Below are 27,100 nucleotides of genomic sequence, written 5' to 3'. Positions count from 1 at the left end.
AATGTCTAGAATAACGTATGTAGAACCCTCTTCTTCTAGAAATTTTACTTTTCTTCCTTTCAAAATTCTTAGAGTTTTATATACATTAAAAATTTATATTGATTTTATACCATATAATAGTAACAATATATGTTTATATATATATATATATAATGTTTTTTTTTTTCATTTTATACATTTGTTTTGATAAGTGAATTATCATTTTTATATAGTTCTATCTCTTCACCATTAATTTACTGATAAAAAACAGTTTAATTATTTAGTTGAGGTCATTAATATAAAACTATTTTTAGTTGAGGACATTAAAATAATTTTTTTATAAAAATAATTTTAATATCTATAGCTGAGGCCATTTTTGAAAATGTTGGGTATTTTTTCATTGTAAATGATAAACACAAACTTTATATAAAGAGTCATGTAGGAATGTTTGTTGATATAAATAATATTAAATAGTGACACAAATTTTATGAACCTTGAATGTGGACATATCTCTTCAATTAAAATAGACCCCAAACCCATTAAAAACCTCTGTTTTTACAAAAGTCATGTCCAATAATTTAAAATAGAGACCCAGCTCTGCATCTCTATCAAATACACATTAATTTGTCCAACACAATCATATATACTTTTTTTTTTTTTTTACTTTTGCAAACTAATATTTGTCCAGCATTATTACGAGACCAAATATTGATACATTCAAGTTTGTCCCACAAACAGTGGAGCAACGTAGTTATAGGTAGGTTAAAAATGTTCTATCTAGTGACCCAAAAGGGAAAAAAAGAACTTTAAATTATTTGTAAAATAATTTGGTTCTTAATCTGTTAACCAAAATTGGAATTTGATTTTTTTACCCTTTTTTATAATATAATTAAATTTAACATTTATCAATCCAAGCTACATTTTACTATAGCACTTTATATAAAGATAACAATAAAAAAAATATTATTTACTGTTTCGATTTCATTGAAATAATATTTTGCATTTTAAGTATTATTTGTCTTGGACTTTATAATTCTTGTCACAATTTTGTTTTCAATTTTCTTTAAAGATTAAAATTTATATATGTATTTAAATTATTTTTGACATTCACTTTAAAATTGTGAAACTATTAGATATACCAAAAACATGTTCTACAATTAAGAGATAAATGAGTTTTTCTTATACACATGACATTAATATTTCGATTTTGAATTTATTGAGATATTATCGTAAGAATCAAGTATCGTTTAAGGAAAAAATTGTGACAAAAGTTTTAAACTCCAAAGTAAATAATACCTTAAATGTAGTGATTAACCTTAATGATCTCATCTCAATTCAATAGACTTAAGGTTAAGATATTGATGTCATTTGTGAAAATGAAAAACTCTCTAACTTTCAACTTACCAAATAATCTCACATTATTTAATAGTCAAAAGAATGAACAATTTAAATATATCTTTCTTTTTCAATTTTTCAAGTGTCTTCCAATAATAAAATCTTCCAATAATAAAATCTTAAAAGAATTTGAAGCTTCAAAACAAATATATCTCTAATAATTGACCTAACGATATTTTTTTCTAAGATATTTAAAGATTAAAACATTTATCATAGTAGATTACATTTATATATTAGATATTCATTTCATACTTAATAATAATAGCTTTCTCAGCTTATGATAGACAAAATTTTTATACATTCACATAGTCTAATTCAGTGGAAAAGATTGTTACATTTTTGTAGAACATGTCATACAATTGATACACTTATATTTTAACATTGTAGTTAAAAAAATTAGTTCAAAAAACATGAATGATTAATTATGTGTCAAAAAAAAAACTGAATATCTTTTAATTAAGTTTGAAGACCCAAAACTCCTCATTGAAGCTACCTTTCATAGTTTTATGAGACATGGCACCTTAAAGTAAAGAAAGATGGCTTAAAAGGAGTAAACTTTAATCACAAAGCAAGGGTGTGGAAAACAAGTATGATTGGTGGTGTTTTCCATTTGATGTAATATAAACACACTAGAATTTATAGGAAGATATAGAATGATGTGGCATTTCACTTCACATGAGGGCATCACCCCAATTAGGGTACATGTAGCTTTCACTTTGTGGTACACCCTTGTTGTTGTTGTCCAACAAGCTAACCAATGATCTAGACAAGAGCCTATGGCATTCCATTTGAAAAAAGAATTATATGAGTCACAAAGTTGAAAATGTTCATGTGGAAGGATGTTGCCATGACCAATGAGAAGCAACTATGTGTAGGGGCATGGTGCTCAATGATGAAGGATGTCTTAGCTTCCTCCAATGTTAGTGAAAATGTGGTACATGTTTTTGTCCTATTGTGTTCATTGGACACTTTCTTATCTTCTTTGTCAAGTGGACAGCTTGGAAAGATATGACTTTAGGTCTTTGTGGTCACACATGTGACATATATGTATATATATCTACAAACCTTGTGGCCTTCCCAATGCTAATAATTTAACCAAACCTTACCCATCAATGTGGTAAACCTTCCCAAGGCCACACACATAAACAAACACTCTTTTTCCTTGGATGGAGAATTTTCAAATATTTTTAAAATGTTAAATCATTTGTTCTCTTGAGAATCTACAATGAGTTTCAGTGGTCAAATCAAATCAATTGGTTTCAGATTAAGGTAGACTAGGGTTTGATTCTTTTTCTTTTTTTTTTCAAGCTAAAATTTTAATGGCTTTTTGTGTATAGTCGGATGAATTTATTTTGTACAAAAAATTAGAAGGGATAGTGTAAAATAGATATTTTTCATAAATTAAATTAATTTATACATATATTAAGTTTTAAAAATTATAGTAAGTTTTAAAAATGTATTCTATAAATTAAATTAAATAAATCAACTTTAATCTTAAAAAGGTTCGTTCAAGCTAGAGTATGAAACAACCTTAGCAAAAGTGACAAAACAACTTCTTGATTCGAATGAGACAATGAGTTACAATTCAAATAAATAAAAAAAAATGTTTTTGAGTTTAATCTGATCTTCTAATTTGTTGCTAAAGTCTGTTCTTAACACTGGCTGTGAGCTTTTATCAGACATTTTCTATTGACTTTTTATTTGATTTTACAGGGTTTTTCTCTTTTCTTAATATATATATATATATATATATATATATATATATATATATATATATATATATAAAGGATTAATTACATAATCAAAGTATTTAAAAATTAAATAAAGACAATTACAAAAGGAGTATATATCATAAGTTGTCTAAGTTTATATAGAACCGTATCGTTGTCTTGCAATATCACTTGCTTATTTGGTAAGTTTATTTTAGTAATGATTAAAAAACATCAAACCAACTAAATTAACTCTATATTTAATTCATTTCAAAGTATTAATTAGTTTACTACAAATATGAATTAATCGAGAGAACAACATTTCTTAACTGATACAACCAATAAAACCTTCAAACCCACATAAATGTAGTCAAAGAAATTGGAATAGAGATATTTAAAAAAAGAGAGTCTAAATTCAACTTTGATAGAGTAGAAATGTTTTTTACTTTGCACATTTTAACTAATAAGGTTTATTTAGGGTTTAGAAAAAAAATAATAACAACTCTATAAATTAAGATATAAAGAATGGAAGAAATAGAGAGAAACATGCAAAATAGGGGAGAAAGAACAATAATGAAAAAAAAGAAAAATAAAAAGGAAAAGGAAATTTTGGCCAACAAGTATGATCACATGATATATTAGATAAATTTAATTATAACTATATTTTATATTTTATAATTATTAAAAATTCACTGATATTTTAATCTCAAATGTTACATACATAAAAATAGATAATGAAAAACTAAAATTATTTAAAAATTTAAAAAATAACAAGATTTTGAATAATAAATCATATTATATATTTATGTTATTTGTGACATTCTATTTTAATAGTTTTAACACTATTATGGAAGCATCATATATTCAATAAAAAACACTTAACTTAATAGAAAACATATAAAGTGCAGTTAAAGTTATCCAAACCTATTCATTACATCAAACTTTATATATAATAGGTTTTTAAAAGAGCACCTATATAGTAGACTAACTGTTTTAAAATAATTTTTCAAAACTCCAAATATACATAAGAATTAATCCTATTGTTTATACATGAGTTCCCTCGCTGTCTAACACCTGCTACACTAAAACATCATTCTCTGCTCACACTAATCAGGTGATCATTAAAAAAAAAACACAAGCAAACATACAAACAAAACAGAAGAGTAAGCTAAATTTTATAAAGAAACAATCATAATTTAGTTCAACCATATATAATAAGTACATTCTCAGTTCAAATCATAACTTAAAAAAATTCATAACATTTAGACTTGACCATTTGAATATGTGTATTAAAGTCAGATTATGGCAAGTTTTTTGCACTTGCAGTGGTGGAACAACTTGTCCACGCAAGCTACAACACAAGGTTAGTTTGTCTACAAACTATAGCCAAATAATCAAACCATATACTGGAACCTTTTGCTACTCCTCACCACATAACTTTCCCTTATCTACTTAAGATGAGATGATTGTTGGAGTGTTAGAATAACTTCCAAGACTGAGTCCCTACATCAATACAACATACTACTAAACACTACCATACAGTCTCACCACAAGGTCCATTAAATTACGCATACCAATAACAAAAATTCATTATCACTTTTATATCATACTTGAAATAGCATCATACACCACCTTATTCATCAACCATTAACATATACAATATCCACACCAATATGATTAATCTGTATAGAAAATTGTAAACAAACCAACTTTTGAAAGTATAAAAAACTTAAAGAAAAACTCAAAACAGATGCCCAATACTATAGACCAATTTGTTAGGTTACTTTATGCTAATAACCTAATCGATACTCTCTTTTCACTTCAACACTCGAATAACAAAATGGAAAGTACGTATGTATGTATTATTGATTCAGTAAAGTATCGAAAATACAAGTATACTCTCCCCCAAGGAAGCCTACCTTCCTCCACTAGCAAATATGCCCAGTCTATACTCCAGCGAAAAATAATCCCTTGAACAGAAATAAAAGAAGACTATTTATAGTGCCGCCTTCCCGTGCCCTATCCTTTCTGCTAACCCAATATGCTTCTACTAAATAGTCTACAATATGATTAATCTGTATAAAAAATTGTAAACAAACCAACTTTTGAAAGTATAAAAAACTTAAAGAAAAACTCAAAATAGCCCAATACTATACTGGTGCTCAGCGAGCAAGTCACTCGCTCAACGAATTAAGAGAAACAAAAGTCTAGATTTACAATAGAGAAGTGACACTCAGTGCCACTTCTTACCGCTCAATGACTGCCCAAACAAAGAGCACAACAATCAGCGACCTAGAGTTTCCCCTTAGCACCCAAAACATAAAGAGTTCACTATCTTCGCAACACTCAGTATCCAAACTGGTCGCTAAGCGCCCTAAAGTTCGTAGCTCTTTGACTTAGAGGCTCAACACCACTTCATGCCCCTCAGCACGATACTAGAATCATCAGCTTTGATTCTTGATTTTTGTGTATCAAGCCAATTCCAAATGACCAAATTGGTATCCTAATACTGGTAATTTTTTCTTACAAGTATAAAACGCTTTATGTGACTAGGGATACCAGGAATGGTTAGAATAGTTATGTGTATTTCATTGAATATCTAATGAAACCCTTTAAATTATCTTAAAGGAGAACTAGATGTAGCTTTAATGAGTGAACCATTATAAAATGCCTGTGTTATAACTTATTTTACAAACAATTATTTCTTGTGGAAAGTAATTTCTCTCCACACACACCTTCAACATATGCCGATTTTGCTAAATGTTCATTCATCTCTAAACACCAGAAGAATGAATTAAAGGATAGATATATAAAATGCATTCAACAGAATAACATTTATAAAGTAAGTGCGAATAACTCATAATGATCATTCATTTCACGATCAGTTGATTAGTCTAAAAAATATTTTCGAAAATATTATTCAACCCCCTTCTATCGCAACTTCATTATTTGTTGGTTGCTCTCCAATAAGGGAGCCATGCCACCAGAGATAGATCCAAATCCAACACTTTGCACTTCGAATGTGAGCGTGTCAGTGACAAATAAGGTTAGTGGAAATAGTGTCATCTACGAAGAAAGAGAAGTCGGAGATACTGGGGATTTAATGTACATGGTAGCAATTGTTGAAAGTATTAAGTGCCAATTTTACATTAGTTGATGTTAACGAGTGTAAAATATTTTTGACTTATTATATTATCGATTTTAAAACCGATGTAATATGTATTAAACGACTTATGTAATGTCATTTTTCTTACATATAATTATTTATTTTAAAGAAAGTTTCAACTTCAATAAGAATTTACTCAAAATCTGAAAACCTTGAACAAGACACGCCAGCATAACAAAATTTTAGTATATGATAAAACAAATTGAGAGATCATTTTTCTCAAATAACTCCATCAATTATAAAATTATAAGAAGAATAAAAAAATCTATAAAGTAAATAAAAAACTTACTCTTTGTAAAAATCTCCTTAATTACTTTGAAAATATCTCCTTAATTACTTTGAAGTCCGATCAGATTAAAAAAAATAAAGTAACTGAAATGCATAAAAAGCAGATGAAAAAGCTTGTATCCATGAGATATTGAGTATATTTGTTTGTTGCAGCTATGCAACAAAAATGAAACAGTTCTCAAGGTCTTCCAAAGATTCGGTTTGTGTTGGTCAAATCCTGGTGGGTCCCACAGTTTTTGTTGTGCACTCAAAAAAAAATTATATTGCAATTTCAATCTCAATTCATTTTCTATATGTTATTGTCACACTTGTCGGTGTTATTTTTTATATATTTTTATGCAATTTGCTGGTTTTCAATACAAATACTTTTATTCCTGCCAACAATTTTTATGAACTCTATGGTTAGAGTAAGTAATTATTCTAATTATAGTTTATTCATATAATTTCTTTTTTTCAAACGTTGTACATCGAATACCCTTATTTGATAAACCAATGAGGAATGAGTCACAACATATTAAGTAAATCTTAGTGATCCATGTTTGTCATTATGTTAGTGTTTTCTTAAGCATGTAATATGACATTACTATAACAATCTAAATTAGTGAAGAAAAACAGTTTTAGATAGATGAAAATATAAAATAAATAAAAAATTCCTATTTATAACCTTTCTATTTTTTATCCATTTAAATTTATTTTTAAATAAGTCCCACATCTTAATTAAGAATGATATCACTTATTTTCCAAAATTTACAGTTTTGGTTTCTTATAAAAATTTGTTTTTATCTATAAGAACATTAACATTTTTATCTCTTAGAATAATTCTATATCAATAAAGATAAAAACAATCAACACAATAATATAACAGGAAAACTCCAAATTCAAATAATAGAATTTCCACACTCAAATGTCTTCGGATGAGTTATGTTATATTTATAATAGAATATATATTTTTTCAACAGTAATTCTAATTAAAAAAATGATAAGTGATTCCAAAATCCTCATTTACATAACTATATAGTTGAAGTAGCAATACCTAACTTATTATAAATTTCACTGTTTTTGGTCGTTCGATTCTATGTAGAAAAAGGTGAATGATGTGAATATGTGACACCCCAATAGTGGCCAAAAGCTTTTTTTATGTGAATATGTGAATATGTTAATAATGTCCAAAAGAGAGAGGTCTGTAGAAAAAACATACATGCATATAATTTCCATATCAAAGAAACATATAATTAATGAAACTAATTTTTCAATAATATGCTCAATGTAACTTTTTATATATCCTTATAAATTTTACCCATTAAAGTTTGATTTGTTAGCATCATAGCAACCCTTTAAGTTAATTTTCAGCATCCAAAAGAAAAGTTAATTTTTTTTTATATTTTTCTCTCTCCTAAAACTTTTATAGAAAAATTCAACCAAATATACATTTAATTTCACACATAAAACATCTAGATTCAAAAACATATTTATATTTAATGTTTTAACATATTTTAGATACATATGTTTGATAAAAATAATACATATAGTAACACATTGTTATTATTTATTCTCATATCAAATCTATTTTAATATATGTAACATCGTTAAGGTTAATGATACGTTTTTTTTTTCCTTTATTTTTATAATAAAGTTGGATTGACTTGTATCCATAACTAATAACCTAGTATAGTAATTTAAATTATTTTAAATTACGTATATGAATATATGAATTATTGGTACATGTTAAGTTTCCTTGCAACATTCCTTCCTAATCAAGGATGATACATATCATTATTTTAAAACCAAGTATAGGGTAAATTTATTTGGTTGGATCATGTACCAAATCACAATATAACATCATCAAATTGCTACAAATAAAATGCTTTTAAATATATAATTTTTTTTTAAATGTGTCCTTGTTCTATACACTGCCATAGTGTGATAAAGAGACATATATACCTATCATTTTCACTAGAGGTTTATAGCTATCACCAACACATCCCCATCATATTTACATTCAAGTGGTTGTAGTTGTACAATGCACCTAAAAGTACAATGCAAACCCAACAATGACCAAGTGTTTTTCTTATTCATGTTTATCTTGATAAGATCTGTTTTATTTATGTTTGTCCTAGAAAATCAACATTCTTTCAGATTTAAGAAATGTAAATTTCGGGTTTGAGACAACATCTTACAAATATATTTGTTGAAATGACTAGGAAGTTTGAATTAGATAAATATATGGTTGGTTAATGCAAAGGTGTTGATTCTTTAAATGATACCTTTTCTTAATCAATAATGCTCTGAAATATTACTATAACTTGCTCCATCCTTAATTAAACATAAAATATTGATAACTAATTCAAGACAATTTTTTGTTAATTTATTTAATAATATTAACTTGTTTTCAATTATCATATATTTTTCAAAATTACCCTAAAGTACGGTGGAAAAAAGAATAATAGAAAGGAATCTTTAATTTTTAAAACAAAACCCTTGAATTCTCTTATCTTCTCGTAAGGGAGAAAAACAAGATAATTCATCGTATTTATTGTTTATAAATTTATATAATTAAGGTTATTTTAGTCAAAAGTAATTAATGCAAATGATTGATTAGAAAAACGATAAACAAATTTGAATTTTAGGACAATATCTTATAATTAAGGAGTGATGTATGATCGACAAAAACTAGTTGTATTTACACAAACTATGCAATTTTAGATATTTGAGCCCTCAATAATCAATGATTAAATAAAAATAATCTCGAATGTTTAAATTCATCATTGGGTGTTTAAATGCGTAATACTTAATTAGTGAACACCAATCTCATTGCCAATGTTCATGTACTTATGCTCCAAACTAAGTGGAAGTCTATTCAACTAGTTTCCTCCAAGTGGGTCTACAAAAGAATAATAGATTTTGGTGATTTTTTTAGGACAAACTTTACCAAACCTACAAAAGATGCCCACCATATAGTAGAAATGACACAATAATTTTCTAATAATTTATTAGACACGATTTACTAATACATACTCTATGTACCCACTAGTTCACTCCATTGTAATTGATAAGCAATAATATATGTAGCATGGATGAATATGTGGTGAAAAGGGATTGTTTCGAGTGGAGGTTGATGTCCACGGTTTAATGTTGTAAGGAATTGAAATGTTTATTCTCACGCTATCGTATCGTTCGTCTTTTATGTTTAGAGATTATTATGTTAAATTCATTATAAATCAAGTATTTAATGTATATTAAATACAATCATTTACTTTTTAACCATAGATTTTGGAGTGAGTTTTTATTAGTGACAGTCTAATTACGACTCAATTGATGATAAATATACTTTGTCTTAAATTGATTAATATTAGATGTTATATCTCCATAGACTGATCGCTCGACCTGTTGATCATAGTTACACAGTCACGAGAGCAGCTTGTGGTATGGTTGACTGTCTGGTCCATAGTTGACCGAACGATCATATGGTACACATGCCCCTCAAGCCCGAACCTATCGTGATAGGCGAAGGGGTTTATAATGAAAAGTTGTCTTGGTCATCCAATCGTCTTCAGAGGTGTTATGGTCTTTCATGACCATTCGATTTTCCCTCGATCGATCAATAAGTGATTGTTATGGTTCTTGAGAATATAACCGTTGGAGGAAAGTTATAGCCATTGAGATAGAGACGTGTTGCACGTTGATTCGCACGCTCCAAAAGATGAAGAGTTGTGTGTTGCGAATCGTCAAATCTAGTTTGATTCGATGACTAAGGATGACATCTATGACAAAGAAGAAGTGGCATTCATGTACTCTTGAACTCCTCTCCCCTCAGACTTCTAAGACGAAGACACAAAGACGGTCGACATTATTACTTGAAAGCGGTTATATTATTTTTATTTTTTTGCGGTTAATGGATATCTTCGAATACAGATAATATGGTACTTGTGCCTAATCTATTTATAAGCGAGTTTTAAATTATCCCTTACTCCTTACCCACTCGTATTCCTTTGAAGTATTTACTTAATACCTAATAGATTTTATCTATGGATACTCATGACCAATAATATTATTGACATCTCTATTCAAATAATAATAGAAAAAGAAATTATAGTATTTATTATATATAAAATAAAATAATTGATAAATGCTTATTTTAATAAAAAAAATTAAATAAAGTGATAATTAGAAAAAAAACGATAAAAAAATTTGATTTTTTCTAGAATAATATCTTATAATAAGGGGGATGAAGTAAAATATACCAACGACTAGTATTTATACAAACTAAATTCCTTGAAATATAATTCTAGATATTTGAGTATGCTATGGTCAATGATTAAATTAACATAATCTTGAATGTATAAATAAATCATTGGATATTTAAATGCATATTACTTAATTAATTAGAGAGCACCAATCTCATGGCCTATGTTCATCTACTTATGCTCCAAACTAAATGGAACCCTATTTAACACCATCATTTCCCACCATGTGGGTTCACAAGCCCGATTAATGGCCTTTGGTTACTGCACATAATGTTTTCTCCCTACACCCCATAGATGTAATGAAATGACCATTTTATTTTTATTGAAAAAAAATAAAAAAAAATTATTTTCAGATTTGAAAATACATTTTGAATTATATAATCTGGAATGTATTATATTTTAAAATAAATTTTGGATTGTACGAGACAATAATTTTATGAGACAATAATAAGTTTGCTTGTTGGTTTTTGGTGTAGGTACAAAGTTGTATTAATAATTATATTATTATATACATATATAGATAATTATAAATGAACATAAAGAATTTAAATTAATTAATTTTAATTAGTAATTAATAACATAAATTTTTATAATTTTTATTATTATTAGTTACATTTACCAAAATAAAGAAAGGGTATCGAGAATCTGCTATAGAAATGATCTAAAAAATTCTTAGAAAGAAAGATGGGGAAGAAATCGGTTCTCAATTTCATTTCATCGGCAAGTACAAGCTAATAATTTCACGAGCACATTGAAAAAAAACGAAAAAGAAAGTCACTGATAAGTGTGACCTAGCATTGTATGAGAAAGTCATTGTTTTAGTATTCCATCCAAAAAGTTTAACCTATTTTAGAGGGAATCTGGTTTTTAAAGACAGACTTCAGCCCCATGATGATGGAGCCCATAAGCAGCATTGGGCCAATTGCCCCTCCACAGACAAACATAAGAGCAGGAACTTCGGTTGAACCCAAGGCAACACCATAACTAGACAATGCTTCTGCAAATGCTAAAATGTAATACATGAAAAGTAGCAGCAGCATTGAGTTTGCATGCACACGAAAAGCCAATGGTCGTGTAAGAATCGCTGTGTAAATGAAGTTCGTGAAGAATATTGCAGTAAATGTTATGCATGGAGCATAGACAGAAACTGCTTCTCCAAAATTTATAAGTGATTGCTCCTTCACCTTACCAATGCTTTCCACTTTGTATAACTTGTCCAAAGGATTGCCCAAACAACATGCCATGGCAATTTCTGAGCTGAAGAAGGTTGCCCATACAGTATGATCTTGTTTAGGATGTTTCTTCTGAATTCTGATCTCTGGATCTCCTTCAATTGCCTTATCTTCTCCCTCAATATTTATCACTTTAAAGGAAGGATGAGATCCCTTCTTCATCTGCAGATAGTCACTAATTAAAGATATGATATGGTAATTGATAAGTACAAGTAAATCTAATTTCAATAATGAAGTGCTACTAATTATAAAGTACCTTTGACTTTCTTTTCATCTCAGCAATAGCGTCATCATACATCTGTACTTAAAAGTAATAAATATTAAGTAATTGAGGGATCATGGGATTTCCAAGTTATTTGATTAAAGTTTCTCTTATTACGTGAAACTAAAAACAACAGAGAAATATATGGTACTTGAGATAATAATAAAGATAGAATTCAATTTCAATGATAAATTGTTATCAATTGGTTCTACAATTACCTCAAGTATGTTGAGCTCATCAATCCAAGTACACAACGTATACATTCAAATAATAAAGATATGGTAATTGATAAGTAAAAGTGAATGCAATTTCAATAAGGATAATGATACTCAGAATATTTTTTTGACAATATTTTAACACCATCGACGTATGATTCTGTGATTGATTCATGTTGATGTTTATGATTATTATTATTGATTGTGGAGTAATTTTGGACCAATCACAGAATGACACGCAGATGATGTTAAAATGTTGTCAAAAAATATTGTCAAAGTATCATTATCCTTTCAATAATGAAGTGTTACTAATTATAAACAACCTTTGCCTTTGCATCTGCAAAAACATCATTACGAGCTTTGAGACGCCATTTCTGTACATAAAACAATAAATATCAGGTAATCGGGGGGTTATGAAATTTTTTAATTATTTGATTGATGTTTCTCTTATTACTTTTATAAAAGATAGAGATGCAAACAACTTTCTTCTTGAGAGTAAATACAAGAGAGAAAATAATAAAAATTGAATTCAATTTCAATAAAATATTGTTATCAATTGGTTTTACAAATACCTCAAGGACCTCTAGTTTAAGGTCATCATATGAATCATCAAACTTCTCCTACATTCAAACAATGAAGATATGATAATTGATAAGTAAAAGTGAATTCAATTTCAATAATGCAGTATTACTAATTATAAACTACCTTTACCTCTCTATTTGGTAAAACATCATTAAGAGCTTTGAGAAACCATTTCTGTACATAAAACAATAAATATTAGGTAATTGGGGGATTATGAAATTTTTTAATTATTTTATTACTTTTATAAGAGATAGAGATGCAAACAACCTTCTTAAATACAAGAGAGAAAATAATAAAAATTGAATTCAATTTAAATAAAATATTGTTATCAATTGGTTTTACAACTACCTCATAGACCTCTAGTTCAAGGTCATCATATAAATCATCAAACTTCTCCTACATTCAAACAATGAAGATATGGTAATTGATAATTAAAAGTGAATTCAATTTCAATAATGAAATTACTAATTATAAACTACCTCTTCTGTTTTAATCACCCTGTCAAGATGAGTTTCAAGATAGAGTTGCGGCTGTACATAAAAGCAATCAGTATTAGGTAACTGAGAGGTTATAGGATTTTCTTGAGAAATATTGATGTTGAAGAGAACAAATAGTATATATGGAGAGAGATAGTTACAAGAATGAGAAATGGATAATTCCTCGAGAAGCTGAATAAGCTGAATCTCTTCTCAATCTTCTCTGCACACAGATCAAACAAAAAGATTGGTTGTTAGAAATTATGGCATTCAATCAATACAGCAAATATCTTCTCAAACACTCACAATTAAAAAAATAAGAATTTGAAAACCCTGTGAGAGGATATTTCTGTTTCCTCTTTCATTCTCTGTCATGTCTGTTTTATGTAAGCTAATGGATGGAAAGCTTAAATTCATAATCAAATTATTTCTATTTTTCACGGTTCAAAACATTAAACATGTACTTCTTACTAACATAGTTATCCTGAAAATTTATCAGACCACCCTAGATCCATCAATCGGAAAGACTTCTTGAATCCATAGCTGATGATTGATTTCCGAACCAGTAAGAAACAACTTTTTTGATAACAAAAAAATGCATGATAATGAATTTTGAGTGGAGAGAAGCAGCATAATTATTGTTTTTTTGTTTTCTTGTTTTCAATTAAGAAATTGCAACTGCAAAATTGGCTTGAAGGTAAAAGTATTAGTACCTATTTCCTTGATTTCCTGTTCCTCCGAGTTCTCCATTTTTGGGAGCTGATTTTCTTGTATAACTTCAATAGGAAGGGACATAGCTGCTGAACTGCTTTGTTAGGTTACTTGCGTTTCTCTCAAACCTTTGGAATCCCTAAAATCACTTTTTGCTTCCGCACAAGATTTAGAAAAGAGAAACTGACTCACGGCGTTAAGTGATTAACGATTCAGTGATAGAGAGCTTCGCACTATTTTTGAACTACCCCAATAGTCCACGTTACCTAACGGCATTGGCGGTAGGACTTTCTTACACCGGATTGACTATTTCAACGCGGAATTTCACTTTCCACGTTACGTAAGCAGTGGGAAAAGAATAATCGTTTGGAAACGAGGGTTTGGTTTCAGACTTTCACAAATCCTCAAGTTGAACCAAATACGAACTACTCCTGAGATGCTTAACCCTAAACGCTACGCACTGTACAAAATCATGACATTCCTGTCCATGGTAAGTAGTATGTGCTTGATTTTTGGCCGAACTGTATCATGATATGTTCAATTCTTAATGTTTACTTAATCATTCCTCATAAATCACCCATCCGTCGGTTTATAATTACTTTATTTTTCGATCAATTTTGGGGAATCTTGATTCCATATGCCAAAGTCATCGTTTGAAATGTTTCAATTAATGTTTTTGCAGATTCAAGATGCAAATCTTGTTTCAAAAGGCTTTACGGGAAGTTTGAATATCAACAGAAGGGAGAAGCATGAAAATGATGAGAAATGCAAGCTTCCGGAATCACCCAGACGAATAAACAGTTCGAGTGTAAGTTGTTTTCTTTAATTTCCTATCCAAATCCTACAATTAATGAAGAAAAGTGATATCCTTATGCTAATAATAGTAATTGAATTGCACAGCAAGATGAATCAGAGATATGTGGCACTGTTACTGGTGTTGAGGAAATACCTAGCAGAATACGAGCGAAGCATTTCCCCAGAACTTGTGGTGAGAAAAGAAGAACAGCAGAAATGGAAAGAGCGGCATCATGGTGGGCGACCTTTGCGTTATCTTTGTGTTCATTGTCACTGAAATACAGCAAACCACTTCTCCAAGCACAACCACGTCATCCACTTTGGCTTTCCATCATAGCCATGTTGAGCTTTACTTTGTTTGCATGTTCTGCAACTGTTATGCTTCTTGTTGGAGCTAGGTTCACTCATACGCAGATAATTGTTATGCTCATTGCATTCTTCGCTCTGGTGTTGGCTTAACATGTTTTCAGATTCGTTCACAAGTAGTATCTTGCTTTTTACATATTTTCATCTGCAAAACAATATTGTAACAAAGGTTTGAGTGTGTGAGATATTAATCATATCTCCTCTCTTTATATATTTACATTCTGTTGCTCTGCCTTCTACTGTTCTTCGTGACTCTACTCAGTTCTTGCTTTAAAATTTCATTCCTGCACCAGATTTTTAATTTGTTTTACAATCTTTTATCACTTTCTTGCACCATGGTTACTGTTTCTGCGTTAAAATTCTTAATTTCTAATTAGAAATTCTGGCTCTGTAACGCTTTTGCTTCAATTGATTAACCTGTAAATCATGTTCATTCACATTTGATAAATTGATATAACCATCAGTGTGTTGTTTGCACGAAATACTTAATATTTGTATTCACTCCTCTTCAATTTACCCGCACAGTTGCGTCTAAAGAAATTTTCACGACACTATTTCTTTCTTCACCAAGATTAGTATATTTATATCATAAGCGAAACATTTGGAGTATTCTAATCGGTATATGTAGTTTTGTAAACGACAACAAGAATATAATACAAAGATTTATACAAAATACAATTTGTAGGATGCTCCTCACTTTTGTATCCTTACCAGAATGAGCTATAAAAACCATTTGTATGTATTTCATCCAACAACCTACATCTATACTCATAACTGATCAAAAAAGTTTTTTTATTCTACTTTGATTGTCAAATCTCTCTTTTACAAATCTTGATGTGTTTATGTATGGCTATCATATCAGTTCTATAATATCTTGATGCCTTCTGCCTATTCTACTTGGTGTGCTTCATTCATCCTATCTGCATAATTGCTTTTGTGGAACTGCAGCAAAACTATATTTGTCCATGTTACTACTGCATTGCAGTTGAATCTTAGTCAATGTATGTTGTTGTTGATGAATCTTAGCCTATCTGGCATATGGCATACTTCCTGATACAATAGGATTTGCCTCTGCAGCGCTGTACCTTTTCTCGATATACCATTACTTCCACCTTGTTCTTTCAAAGATGTTGAGGTGTCCATGTGTGCTATATACCTAAACTATAATGACACTAATTATCTCCTATTTCTTTTCCTCTTTAGATGACCAGTTACTTTGTATCATTTTCTGGACATAGATTTCGAAGAGAGTATGAAAATGCGACCCTTTTTTAAACTTATTGCTCATGCATTAACATGTGTCAGAGACCACCCTTTCATTCATTAATACAAGGTTTAATTAAGTTTCATCTCTGATAAATTTGAATATTTTCATTTGAATTGTTATTAAATTTTCTTAGTGGGTACATAATGTTTATTATATTTCTCAATTAGTCAAATATATTTCATAAGAGTGTTGTAGAAGACATTATATGCACTCCAAAAAGTCTCTGTTCTGAAATTTCATTCCAAAAAGCTTATGCAGAAATATTTCATGTCTTCTGAAAATTTCAATTCGGAAAATCTTGTTCTAGAAATTCTGTTTCAGAAATCTTATTCCAAAAATTCTAGAAAGCTTGTTTCGCAAAGTCTCCAGAATATGTAATCTGGATGTCACTTTTACCAAGAATAGAGTGGTCATTTTGGAAATTTGAGGGAATGTGCATAGAAATTGTGGGTGTGCAGGAAGTAAAAACCCTTCCTGAAAACTCCCATGATGAGTTTTTGGGATGCTTTTCCTTTGGGCTCCTGACGGTACTTTAAAGGGCTTTCCTTCTTGCACCCGCCTTTTTTCTTCCTGCAACCCCATAAAATATATAATCCCCTAACTACTATTCATTACTAGTATAATATAAATCCCTGCACCTCATCAAATATTTCAGATGAAAATAACCTTCGAAATATGTTAGAATAAAATGATGGGTTTGGTTGAAAGTTTGTTCCAAAAAGTGTAATCCAAAAGATGTCATATATGTTCTAGAAATTTTGTTCTACAAGTCTTATTTTAAAACCTATCTCATGTTTAAAAAATTTATTCTGGAAAGTTCATTTTAAAATGAATATCGTACATTCTGAAAAGCTTGGTCTCAAAATTCTATTTTAAAAATCATATCCTGTATTTCACATCATTTTAAAGTTATGGGGTGCACTTGGAAATTATATGAGTGCAGAAAGAAAATACCTTACTTTAATTAAGATAAAAGGAATTTTGGTTACCTCCACTACCACATGTTACTATTCCCATTTTGTCCTGTAATTAAAAATTTTTTCTCATAAAGATTAGCCGTAAATCAAGATCGCATCTCCCATCCTTCATTCTTTTAAAACCTTAATTCTGCAGTCTCACCCATCACTTTTCTCTTTCAAAATTTTGTTTTATTTTTTAACAATTTTTTTATAAATAAAATGTATTACAAAAATTATTAAAGTATGTAAAATCTACACAAATAAACATTTACAATGTTCAGAAATTAAAATCTACAAAAAATTAATAAACTAAAAACAAAAAAAATTAAAAGAGTTGAAACGCGAAGACTTGAACGGATGTGAGAAATCCGTTCAGCCTTCAACGGATCTTGACATCCGTGGACGGATCTCAAGATTCGTAGAAGGCTGAACGGATTTCCCACATCCGTTCAAGCCTTCTCGTTTCTCTTCTTCCTCTTACACAAGACATCACATACATCCATTTACAGAGTGCACATACAAAAAGAAGGAAGCTTTAACACAAAAATGTACAAGGAAAGAATAAACGAAGAGAAAGAGAGGGGGTGAGGACTCTGTGTGTGTGAAAAAGAGAGGAAAAGAGAAAGTGAGGGGGTGAGGTTTGTGTGTAATTAGAGAAAGAGAAAAGTGAGGGATTGGGGTTGTAGAATTAGGGTTTTAAAAAATGTAAATAAAGTTAAATGGTAAAAGTTAAAAAGTTTTAACATAGGATATTTTTGGAATAAGAAACAAATCTAAGGAGGTGTAGGGAGCAGTTGGGGTGGTGGAGGGAGTAACTCTCCCAAACAACAAGTCTATGTATTTAGATTAGAGTTGTCAAAATGGGTAACCCGGCTCGACCCGGCCCGGCCCACCACTGGTTGGTCACTTAGTGAGTCAAACCAACTCGGCTCACTTATTAGCGAGTTGAAAAAATTTGAACTCGGCTCGACCCACCACGGGTTGATAGGTTAAACGGGTTGGCTCACTTGACTCATTTAATTATAAGTTTTTTTTAAATGAAAAAATAATTTTTTTTAATTCAAATCTAAATAAATATCACTCTAAAACAATGTTAAACTCCAAAGACAATTCAAAATAAATAAAAAAAGTATCATACAATTCAAGCGTAATTCAAAAACATGTACAAAAGGCGAACAAATATGTTTATAATATTGTTAATTTTGTCTCACTTGTCCATTTATAATATTAGAGTCTTAAATAGATAAATTATAATATTTTTCTCTCTTGAAACATCTTCTTTATCACTATCTACAATATAATAAAAAAATGTTAATTAATAATATTGAAACACAAAATAATAAATAATTAAATTAAATTAGGTGGGTTGGTGAGTCAACCCGGCTCACCACGAGTTCAACCCGGTGAGCCGGGTTCTAAGTGAGCCAGGATGAAAACTAACCCGCATAAAAAAATTATATTTTTTTCAAATCCAGCCCGGCTCAAACCCGTGGTGAGTCGGGTTGACTCGCGAATTACAACCCATTTTGACAGGAGCACTAATTTAGATAACCTTCAATCTTCTTAACCCATTTATAAACTCAATCTCTTATTGCAATAATAATATCTAAACTTATCTACTTCTTATTTTAATATAAATTTCAAATAAAATAACAATAATAATGGATTAAGTTTAAGAAATAAAATAACAATAATAATAATAAGTGGTTTAAATTATGGACTAAAATGATTCTCTAAAATAACAAGTATGTAAAATGACATACCAATTATACCTTTAGATTTTGTTTTTAATTGGTTAATTACAAGAGCAAAAGAATTGTTTGTCCTATATAAAAACAATCATGAGATCTCACAAACTACAATTTCACTAAACATTTGGATTTGAATAACTTTCATCAGAAGACGTGTTTAGGTTAATTTTCTCCCAATTTTGGACGATGACAAACTCCACTTTCTTTCACTTGCAAGCATCTAATTGCAAACAACACTTTTCTTGTGAGATTGTGAGATCAATAATAGTATAAGGTTTTTTTCATCCATAATAACCAATATATACATGAAAAAAAAATAAGACATCGGATGTCTCATGTATAAAAAATATCAAATTATAAGATATGAGAATTTGAAACCTACGAATACTATATCTTCTTTTAATCATACAAATCTTATAAATAACATCAAAACTCTCTACTAGACAAATCAAGAATTGAGAGACATTTTTATGAAAACATTACAAAAATATATTTATACAATTGTATTATACAAGATAGATATAACATTTTATATGTAACATATAATAAATTTGAAAAAAAAAGAAGAAATTTGAAATCAAACAAACCTTTCTATAATATCTTTCCATTAAACTTAATAAAAGATAATTTCTTTTAAGTTTTTTATATTTATAAGAAATAACTTTGAGAAACTCCTAACCAAAATCCAATCACAACAAGTGTAATCAAACAAATTCTACATTCTTTGTTCTATTTCGCTATCACCATAAAAAAAATTAGTTTTGGTTCAACCTAATTAAGGAGTTGCTATTAACATAATCTTCATGTTTAAAACATTTAATCTCATAACATAGGTTTAAAGAATAATTCTGATATATTATTTTAGATATTAGTGTATCATATATATATATATATATATATAAGAATCTATGATTTCTAATCTATTAAAAAAATAATATCTGTACAAATTATAATAATACTTAAATTATAATTAAAAAATATATGATATATCTTAACAGACATGATAAAACATTTTATGACTTTTGATGAGCCAAATCATTATATATAATGTGCTTAGATACTTAAACCAAGTTACAGAGTGTGCATATGGTGGGACAGAAACATTAGTGTTTTTTTCCCTTTGTGGGACGTTAGATTGGATCCAGACGTTGGAAAAGGTTGTTGTGTCTGTATTTTGGAATTTGCAAAGAGAGTCGATAGTTCCAACTAGGTTTTTGTTTCTTCTTGCATTCTATCTGTTGTTTCTTTCTGCAAAGTTGCTTCACATTGACTGAATGGGATATGCAGCCTTGTCGGTCTCTAAAGTTCATAGGAGTGGTTGCTATGTATCACTCAACACGACAAGAATACAATTAAGCATGTTGGATATAGCCAAACAATTAATTAGCCTCTCAATAATAGTGTTCGATGAAATTATTTTTAGTAAATTGATTAGGGTCAAGATATTAAGTCTAAGTCCTCTAAATATACAGTGAAATTATAGTAGTAAGATGGTGGAAATTTAATTTCTTAAATAAATTGTGTAAAGTTAAATAATACTTGTCATTAATTTTTATAAAGTTTAATCATGTGTATTTAAGTCTGTGATCCTCACTAATTCTTAAATGTTTTTATTTTGTCATTTAAATCTTCATATTTGTTAATTAGACTCGATTATACTCTTTCATTAATAATGTTAATGTTTTTATTACTGGTCAAAATTGACTTTATTTTTAATTTTGAGATCTCTTTATAAATTTCTTTGGTTTTTTTTTCTTCCACCTCCCATGATGTTCCTCTCACCACTAAATATTTATTTTGTATCATTTATTGAAATTAAAACATCACCCCATCACAAAAGAGTAACCTTATTTATGTAATTCTAAAAACAAAATTTGTCACAAAAGTATAATAGATTAAGGAGGAGAAAGATGGTAGAAGAAAAAAAAAAGTTACAAGGTAAAAAAATAAATCAAATTTTAATACATAACATTTTTAAATGACGTTAACGTGAATTTAATCTAAATGATCAAATTATCTCTATTTAATAAATTTTCAAGTTGAATTAAAAATTATACTTATATATATATATATATATATATATATATATATATATATATATATATATATATATATATATATATATAATTATAAATCTAAATATAAAAATAAAATTATTAATTAATTATTTTTGTATTTTTTTATTGAATTTATACATTCAAAACATTAAATCTTTATATGTGTTAAAATTTCATATCAATTGAAATATAATCAACTTATAATAAGATGTTAAATCTTCACACGTATTAAAAATCCCACCTCAATTAAAAGTATAATCAAATTTTACGTTATATAATTCAATTTCATGAGATTTTAAGTTAATTATGGTTATAAAAAAATAGTCTTTAAAACAACTTCGTTATTCAATTTCTAGGTTAAAATGAGGTATAAGTGAATTTAGCTCAATTAATTGAATAGGGTAGTATAAGTTTTTTCTATATACGTGTTGAAATTTTGAGCAAGAAAAGTACAAAATCACTGGCTGGTACGTCAGCATGTATGTTTTTACAAAATTAAAAAAAAAAGTAATCTGGCTGGGAATTTGTTTGGATGATTGTGAAAATTATTAAACTATTTCCATAATTGATAACATTTATTTTTACAATAAGTTATAAATAAAATAAGTTTTTATCATCTGAGTATGTTAAAAGCTATTTTTACATAAGAAAAAGAGTAATACATTTTGATGTTCAATTCATATCGTATAAAGATAAAATAATTATAAAAAAAATAATTTTTTATATTTTTTCATAAAAGAAAATAATAATATCAATATTATTTTTCAAAAAAAAAAATAAAGTATGTCGGAAGAAAGAATTGGTCAGAATAATAATAATAATAATAATAATAAGTTAACACTTTCCATATTTTCTTTCACATGTTTCATTATTGCTCTAAATTTAAACATATATCAAGAAGATCTATAAAAGAAATCTAATCTATTAAAGTTGGATACCTTCCAAAGCCTTAAATATTATCACAAAAAGAACACCATCATTCAACCTTTGGAGTTCATTTGGGTCACAAGAACCAATCTTTAACAAAAAGCACCACCTCTATAGTCTTTTCCTTTATCTTAAGGGAATGCAATATATATGTATATAAATAAATAAAAGAAGAAAAGCATAGTATAGTTATGGTGTGGAGCAACATAGGAAATTCATGTAATGTAAGCCACTTGAAGTAGAATAAAAACACATGCAAGGGTCTATAAATGGTGGGACCTTTACACAAGAGTCTCAAATTCCCCACATGTAATCACATGCAAGGGTATATATATCACATATGACATGCCATTTTTCCATCCTCACAAAATTAAATTAACCACAAACAATAAATTAGATCACTAATTAATCTAATTTGGAGAAAGAAAATCAAAATCATTACCCATCTCAAACCCCACAAAAAGGACACATACCACCAATTATGTGCCAACTTGTAAGCCATTATTTAAACTAATAGGACCATTTTTCCATCAACAAAACTATACCCACCCTAACAATCTCTCTCTTTATCTCTTTCTCTCACTATATATATATATATATATATATATATATATATATATATATATATATATATATATAAAAGGATTAATTGTAATTTTAGTTCACCTACTTTTTTAAGTATGCAATTTTACTCTATCATAATATTTGTTAAAGAATATTAATGTGACACTTTAATTAAAATATAGTTGCACGATTAAAAAAAAACATCAACATTTTTGTTAAGCATTGAAAGTTAGGTTATCAGATAAACTAAATTACATAATTAGAATATTGAGAGATTGAAAATTAAAGGGAAAAAGGGACCAAATTCATGCAACTAAAAATTATAAGAAAAGAACACCGCCTTGTTTTCATACATGCGTGAACATTTTTTGCATCACATGGCCCAGAGATACTTATAAGTTTAAGAGGACAAAATAAAAAAACAAGTCATTTATTATATTAAAATATAAATAAAGATTAATAATATTGAGAATTTAAGAGTAAGTCTCATGTAAGGAAAATAAACAAAACTCATAAATTCATTCTCTGAAAGTTTTGAGTGGAAAATAATGTTACTCTTATATTAATCTCGTTAATATTATCTCTCACTGGAAAATAATTAAACTTTTAATAAAATATTTATAATAACTTCCTTCAACATATATTCTTTTTACGAACTATATTCTAAATAGTCAGACAAAGACTAATTATTTCTTTACTAAGATGTCACAAAAAATAAAACTCATTTTCCAAATAAAATTTTCTCCATTCACATCATTAGAAATCATACTTCCAACAAGACATACTTTAAATAATGGAATTATCTATCTATATATGGTGGACCATGTTGCTTTTAACTTAACTTCTTAGTGCATTGCATAGAATAGCATAGAAAATTGACTCTATATATATATATATATATATATATATATATATATATATATATATATATATATATACACACACACAGACAGAACCCACATCATGAAAATTTGAAACATTTGTTACATCAAAACCTTGTGATAGTGTTCATGGCAGAGGAGGAGAGTCCAAGTGTGATGCCAAAAGTGATCACTTTCCTCTCCTCCATGCTGGAAAAGGTAGCTGAATCAAACGATCACAACCAGAAGCTTCAACAGCAGCACAAGATCTCAGTGTTCCATGGCTTGACACGACCAAACATCTCAATCCAGAACTACCTTGAAAGAATCTTCAAGTACGCTAATTGCAGCCCTTCGTGTTTCATCGTTGCATATGTCTACCTCGATCGTTTCACTCAGAGACAACCCTCTCTCCCCATCAACTCCTTCAATGTGCATAGACTGTTGATCACGAGTGTCATGGTAGCTGCCAAATTCATGGATGACATGTCAGTCTCTCTTTCTCTCATCGATCGTATCTCACTACTCAAAACTTTCTTCATTTCAACAAAATCTACTTTCCTCCATGATCACATAAATGGAGAATTACCCTTTCGTGAGATCGGAAAAATCTTTCATTTTTTAAGTTGGGAGCTGTTCTTGGTGGAAACTAATAAAGAAAAAACAGATTTTCATATTCTGGGTTTTGTCAGTTTTCTAAATTTTGAAACTTTGATGTGCGTGTCTGTAATAACTGCTGATGAAATCTTTGGTTGTTTAGAAGCTAGGAAAGTTATTAGAAGGGAATTTTTTCTTATTTTTTTTCTGAGTTTTATGCAATACTTAAGGATCAATTTTTCATTCAAAACTTTGAAAAGAGGTTTTTGAAAAAGAAAACAACTGGTAGATATTGCATGATCATGGTGGAGGTGTCTAACTTTTTGAAAATGTTAGAAAATAGTTTTCCATATAGAAATCAAGCATCCATTATAACTGTCTCAATGTTCTTGACAGACTTTCAAAAACTGTTTTTCTGAATTCTGAAACTTATTAGAGACATAATTTTAAGTTAACAAATGATGAATGATCTTGGTCTTACTTCTCTATTCTTGTTTCTTTGTTTTTTCCTGTAAATTACAGTTACCTGCAGAAAAATGAAAGATCTTAAAACCCCAGATTGTGAATTGTAGTTTACCTAAAAAAGATTATATCTTTTTCCTTTTGGGGTGCGTTTTTTAATCTTCTAGGATCCCCACTGACGTAAAGTTTTGTGTTTATGATAAGAATATTTCCTTAAAAAATATAATGTTGCTTGTGAAAAATACTATGGCCAGCTGGCTTTCCATTGAGAATAGACAATCACCCATGTGATCCCATTAGTTTACTGCACATATCCAGCAAATATATCTCTTCTTTAATTATATACATATACATATATATATATATATATATATATATATATATATATATATAGGTAAATAAATACTGTGTTAATGAAAATGAATCTTCATAAGTTTTAATGAATTTTAACTTTAATTCAATTTAAACAGAATTTATATCAAAGACTAAGAAAGATTTTTTATGACATTGATGATTTTCAGGTACTACAACAATGCATACTATGCGAAAGTTGGAGGAATCAGCAAAAGAGAGATGAATGTTCTTGAGTTGGATTTTCTGTTTGGTTTAGGTTTTCACATGAATGTGAGCCCAGGAAGCTTTGAAGCATACTGTGTCCATCTTCAAAGAGAAATGGTGCTGATGCAACCTCTGAGTTTTGCAGGAAAATCATTAAAAACTCACTTCTGCTTCAATGAAGATGAATCTTCTCATCAAAATCAACAACAGCTAGCTGCTGCTGTTTGATTCATTCCATGCATTTTTCTCAATGCATCAAGTGTTGTTGACTAGTTGTAAATGTACTGAATCTATATCACAGTTGGCAAGTAAACTACTTTATTTTATTCTAATTCTTCTTACTTTTCTTTTTCTTACTTTTTTATTTTATTTTTTATATATAATTTTTTGTCTTTTGAGAGTATCTTATACTATTTGGTAGTTTGGACATAGTTGTCTCAGTACAACCCCACAGGCAAAGACTGAATTTTAAAAAAAAAATTAACTTTGTTTGGCTTAATATTCCAACTTTAATATCTTGCTATTGAAATTGTGTTGTTTTAGTCTCTCAAGTTTCTATTGGGTTTTCCAAAAATTTATAAAAATTTGATTTTTAAAAACTACGGTAACATGAAGAATGGACGAAGCAGGTAACATGAAGCATGAAACAGTTTTTTTATGAGTAAAGGTAATATGATATACATTTATATTCATTTGATACATAGGATAAAATGGTATAAAAGAATAAATTTTATAAATTTTTAATAAAAATAAATACAAAATAAGAAAGAGTAATATTAAATTAATGTAAAATAATTATGTAGATTAAAGTATTATTTTTCTTATTTTTCTTTTTTTATTAAGTAAGGACACGCCAATACAAGTTTACATTCATTTAACACGTTACAATAATAAAATAATTAAAAATATATATTAAATAAATATAAAAAAATTGATGTGTGAGAAAGTATTGATTTTAACTAAGATTCTTAATTTATTTATTTGTTTTTTTTTCACTAAATTGGGATGGATCTATGTAGTTGTTCTCACAAATTTTATATTACTTTTTTAGTATAATGTACATTAATAATTACACATTGTCCCAATAATTTGAAATGTAAAAGAAAATCAGTTTATATAATATGTAAGTGTGTTGTTTCCTCAAGATTAGATCAATGATTGCCACCAAAACTTCAAATTCCTAAATATTTGCCATCAATGAGTTCTTAGATCTAAGACAAACCCTAAAGTTTTGGAATGGTGGTTGGGTAACATCCTTTTCAGAATGGTAGCTTTAAAATACTAATTATTTAATTTCTTAATTTTTTGTTGTTGTGTGCATTGGCACTTCTTATTCTCATCTATGTTTAGGTTATAGGAATCTATTATATTGTCATTAAGAACAAGTAAAAGGTTTAATGCTCTTCTTTATAGACAAAATTTGTTGCAAAATAAGTTTATTGTTTCAAATTATTTCACCTTTTAAATATTTTATTAAGATAAATTAATTCCAATTTATTAAATTTTAATTTTTTTTTCTTGTTGAAATAAAACATTTTAATTATCAAAAAACGGAAAAATTATCTAAATATAAAACTAATGTTAAAAATTCAAAAATATCAATATTGATAATATTTTTTTGTCGATAGTCTTTTATATTATTTCTTAATTAAAATTTATCAAAATATTTTTTAAATGA

At 28.4% G+C, this 27,100-nt stretch overlaps 3 protein-coding genes across 4 annotated transcripts; 2 read left to right on the top strand and 1 right to left on the bottom strand.

Annotated features, from left to right (window-relative positions):
- Positions 1–11,466: 11,466 nt before the first annotated feature.
- Positions 11,467–14,438, bottom strand: LOC108346264 (uncharacterized). 2 transcript variants are annotated; one of them, XM_017585296.1, is made up of 9 exons: positions 14,262–14,438; positions 13,710–13,771; positions 13,552–13,602; positions 13,421–13,468; positions 13,202–13,246; positions 13,063–13,110; positions 12,814–12,864; positions 12,270–12,311; positions 11,467–12,175 (listed from the first exon to the last, which is right to left on the bottom strand). In XM_017585296.1, the coding sequence occupies exons 1-9, from the start codon at positions 14,341–14,343 to the stop codon at positions 11,621–11,623; spliced, it is 984 nt and encodes a 327-aa protein (XP_017440785.1). In that variant the 5' UTR covers positions 14,344–14,438; the 3' UTR covers positions 11,467–11,620. The 2 variants fall into 2 exon arrangements, with proteins under 2 accessions (XP_017440785.1, XP_052724636.1); XM_052868676.1 differs by lacking the exon at positions 13,421–13,468.
- Positions 14,439–14,549: 111 nt separating this feature from the next.
- Positions 14,550–15,657, top strand: LOC108347050 (uncharacterized). Its single transcript, XM_017586162.2, has 3 exons — positions 14,550–14,749; positions 14,942–15,067; positions 15,160–15,657. Exons 1-3 carry the CDS (start codon positions 14,696–14,698, stop codon positions 15,511–15,513), a joined length of 534 nt encoding a protein of 177 aa, XP_017441651.1. The 5' UTR covers positions 14,550–14,695; the 3' UTR covers positions 15,514–15,657.
- Positions 15,658–23,896: 8,239 nt separating this feature from the next.
- On the top strand, positions 23,897–25,742 carry LOC108347169 (cyclin-U4-1). The gene is made up of 2 exons (XM_017586325.2): positions 23,897–24,293; positions 25,386–25,742. Exons 1-2 carry the CDS (start codon positions 23,956–23,958, stop codon positions 25,648–25,650), a joined length of 603 nt encoding a protein of 200 aa, XP_017441814.1. The 5' UTR covers positions 23,897–23,955; the 3' UTR covers positions 25,651–25,742.
- The last annotated feature ends 1,358 nt before the right edge of the window (positions 25,743–27,100 follow it).

Source organism: Vigna angularis, chromosome 9 (genome assembly GCF_016808095.1).
Source record: "Vigna angularis cultivar LongXiaoDou No.4 chromosome 9, ASM1680809v1, whole genome shotgun sequence".
Lineage (NCBI taxonomy): Eukaryota > Viridiplantae > Streptophyta > Magnoliopsida > Fabales > Fabaceae > Vigna > Vigna angularis.
The sequence above is the reverse complement of the archived record's forward strand: the minus strand, read 5'-3'. Positions and strand labels throughout refer to the sequence as shown.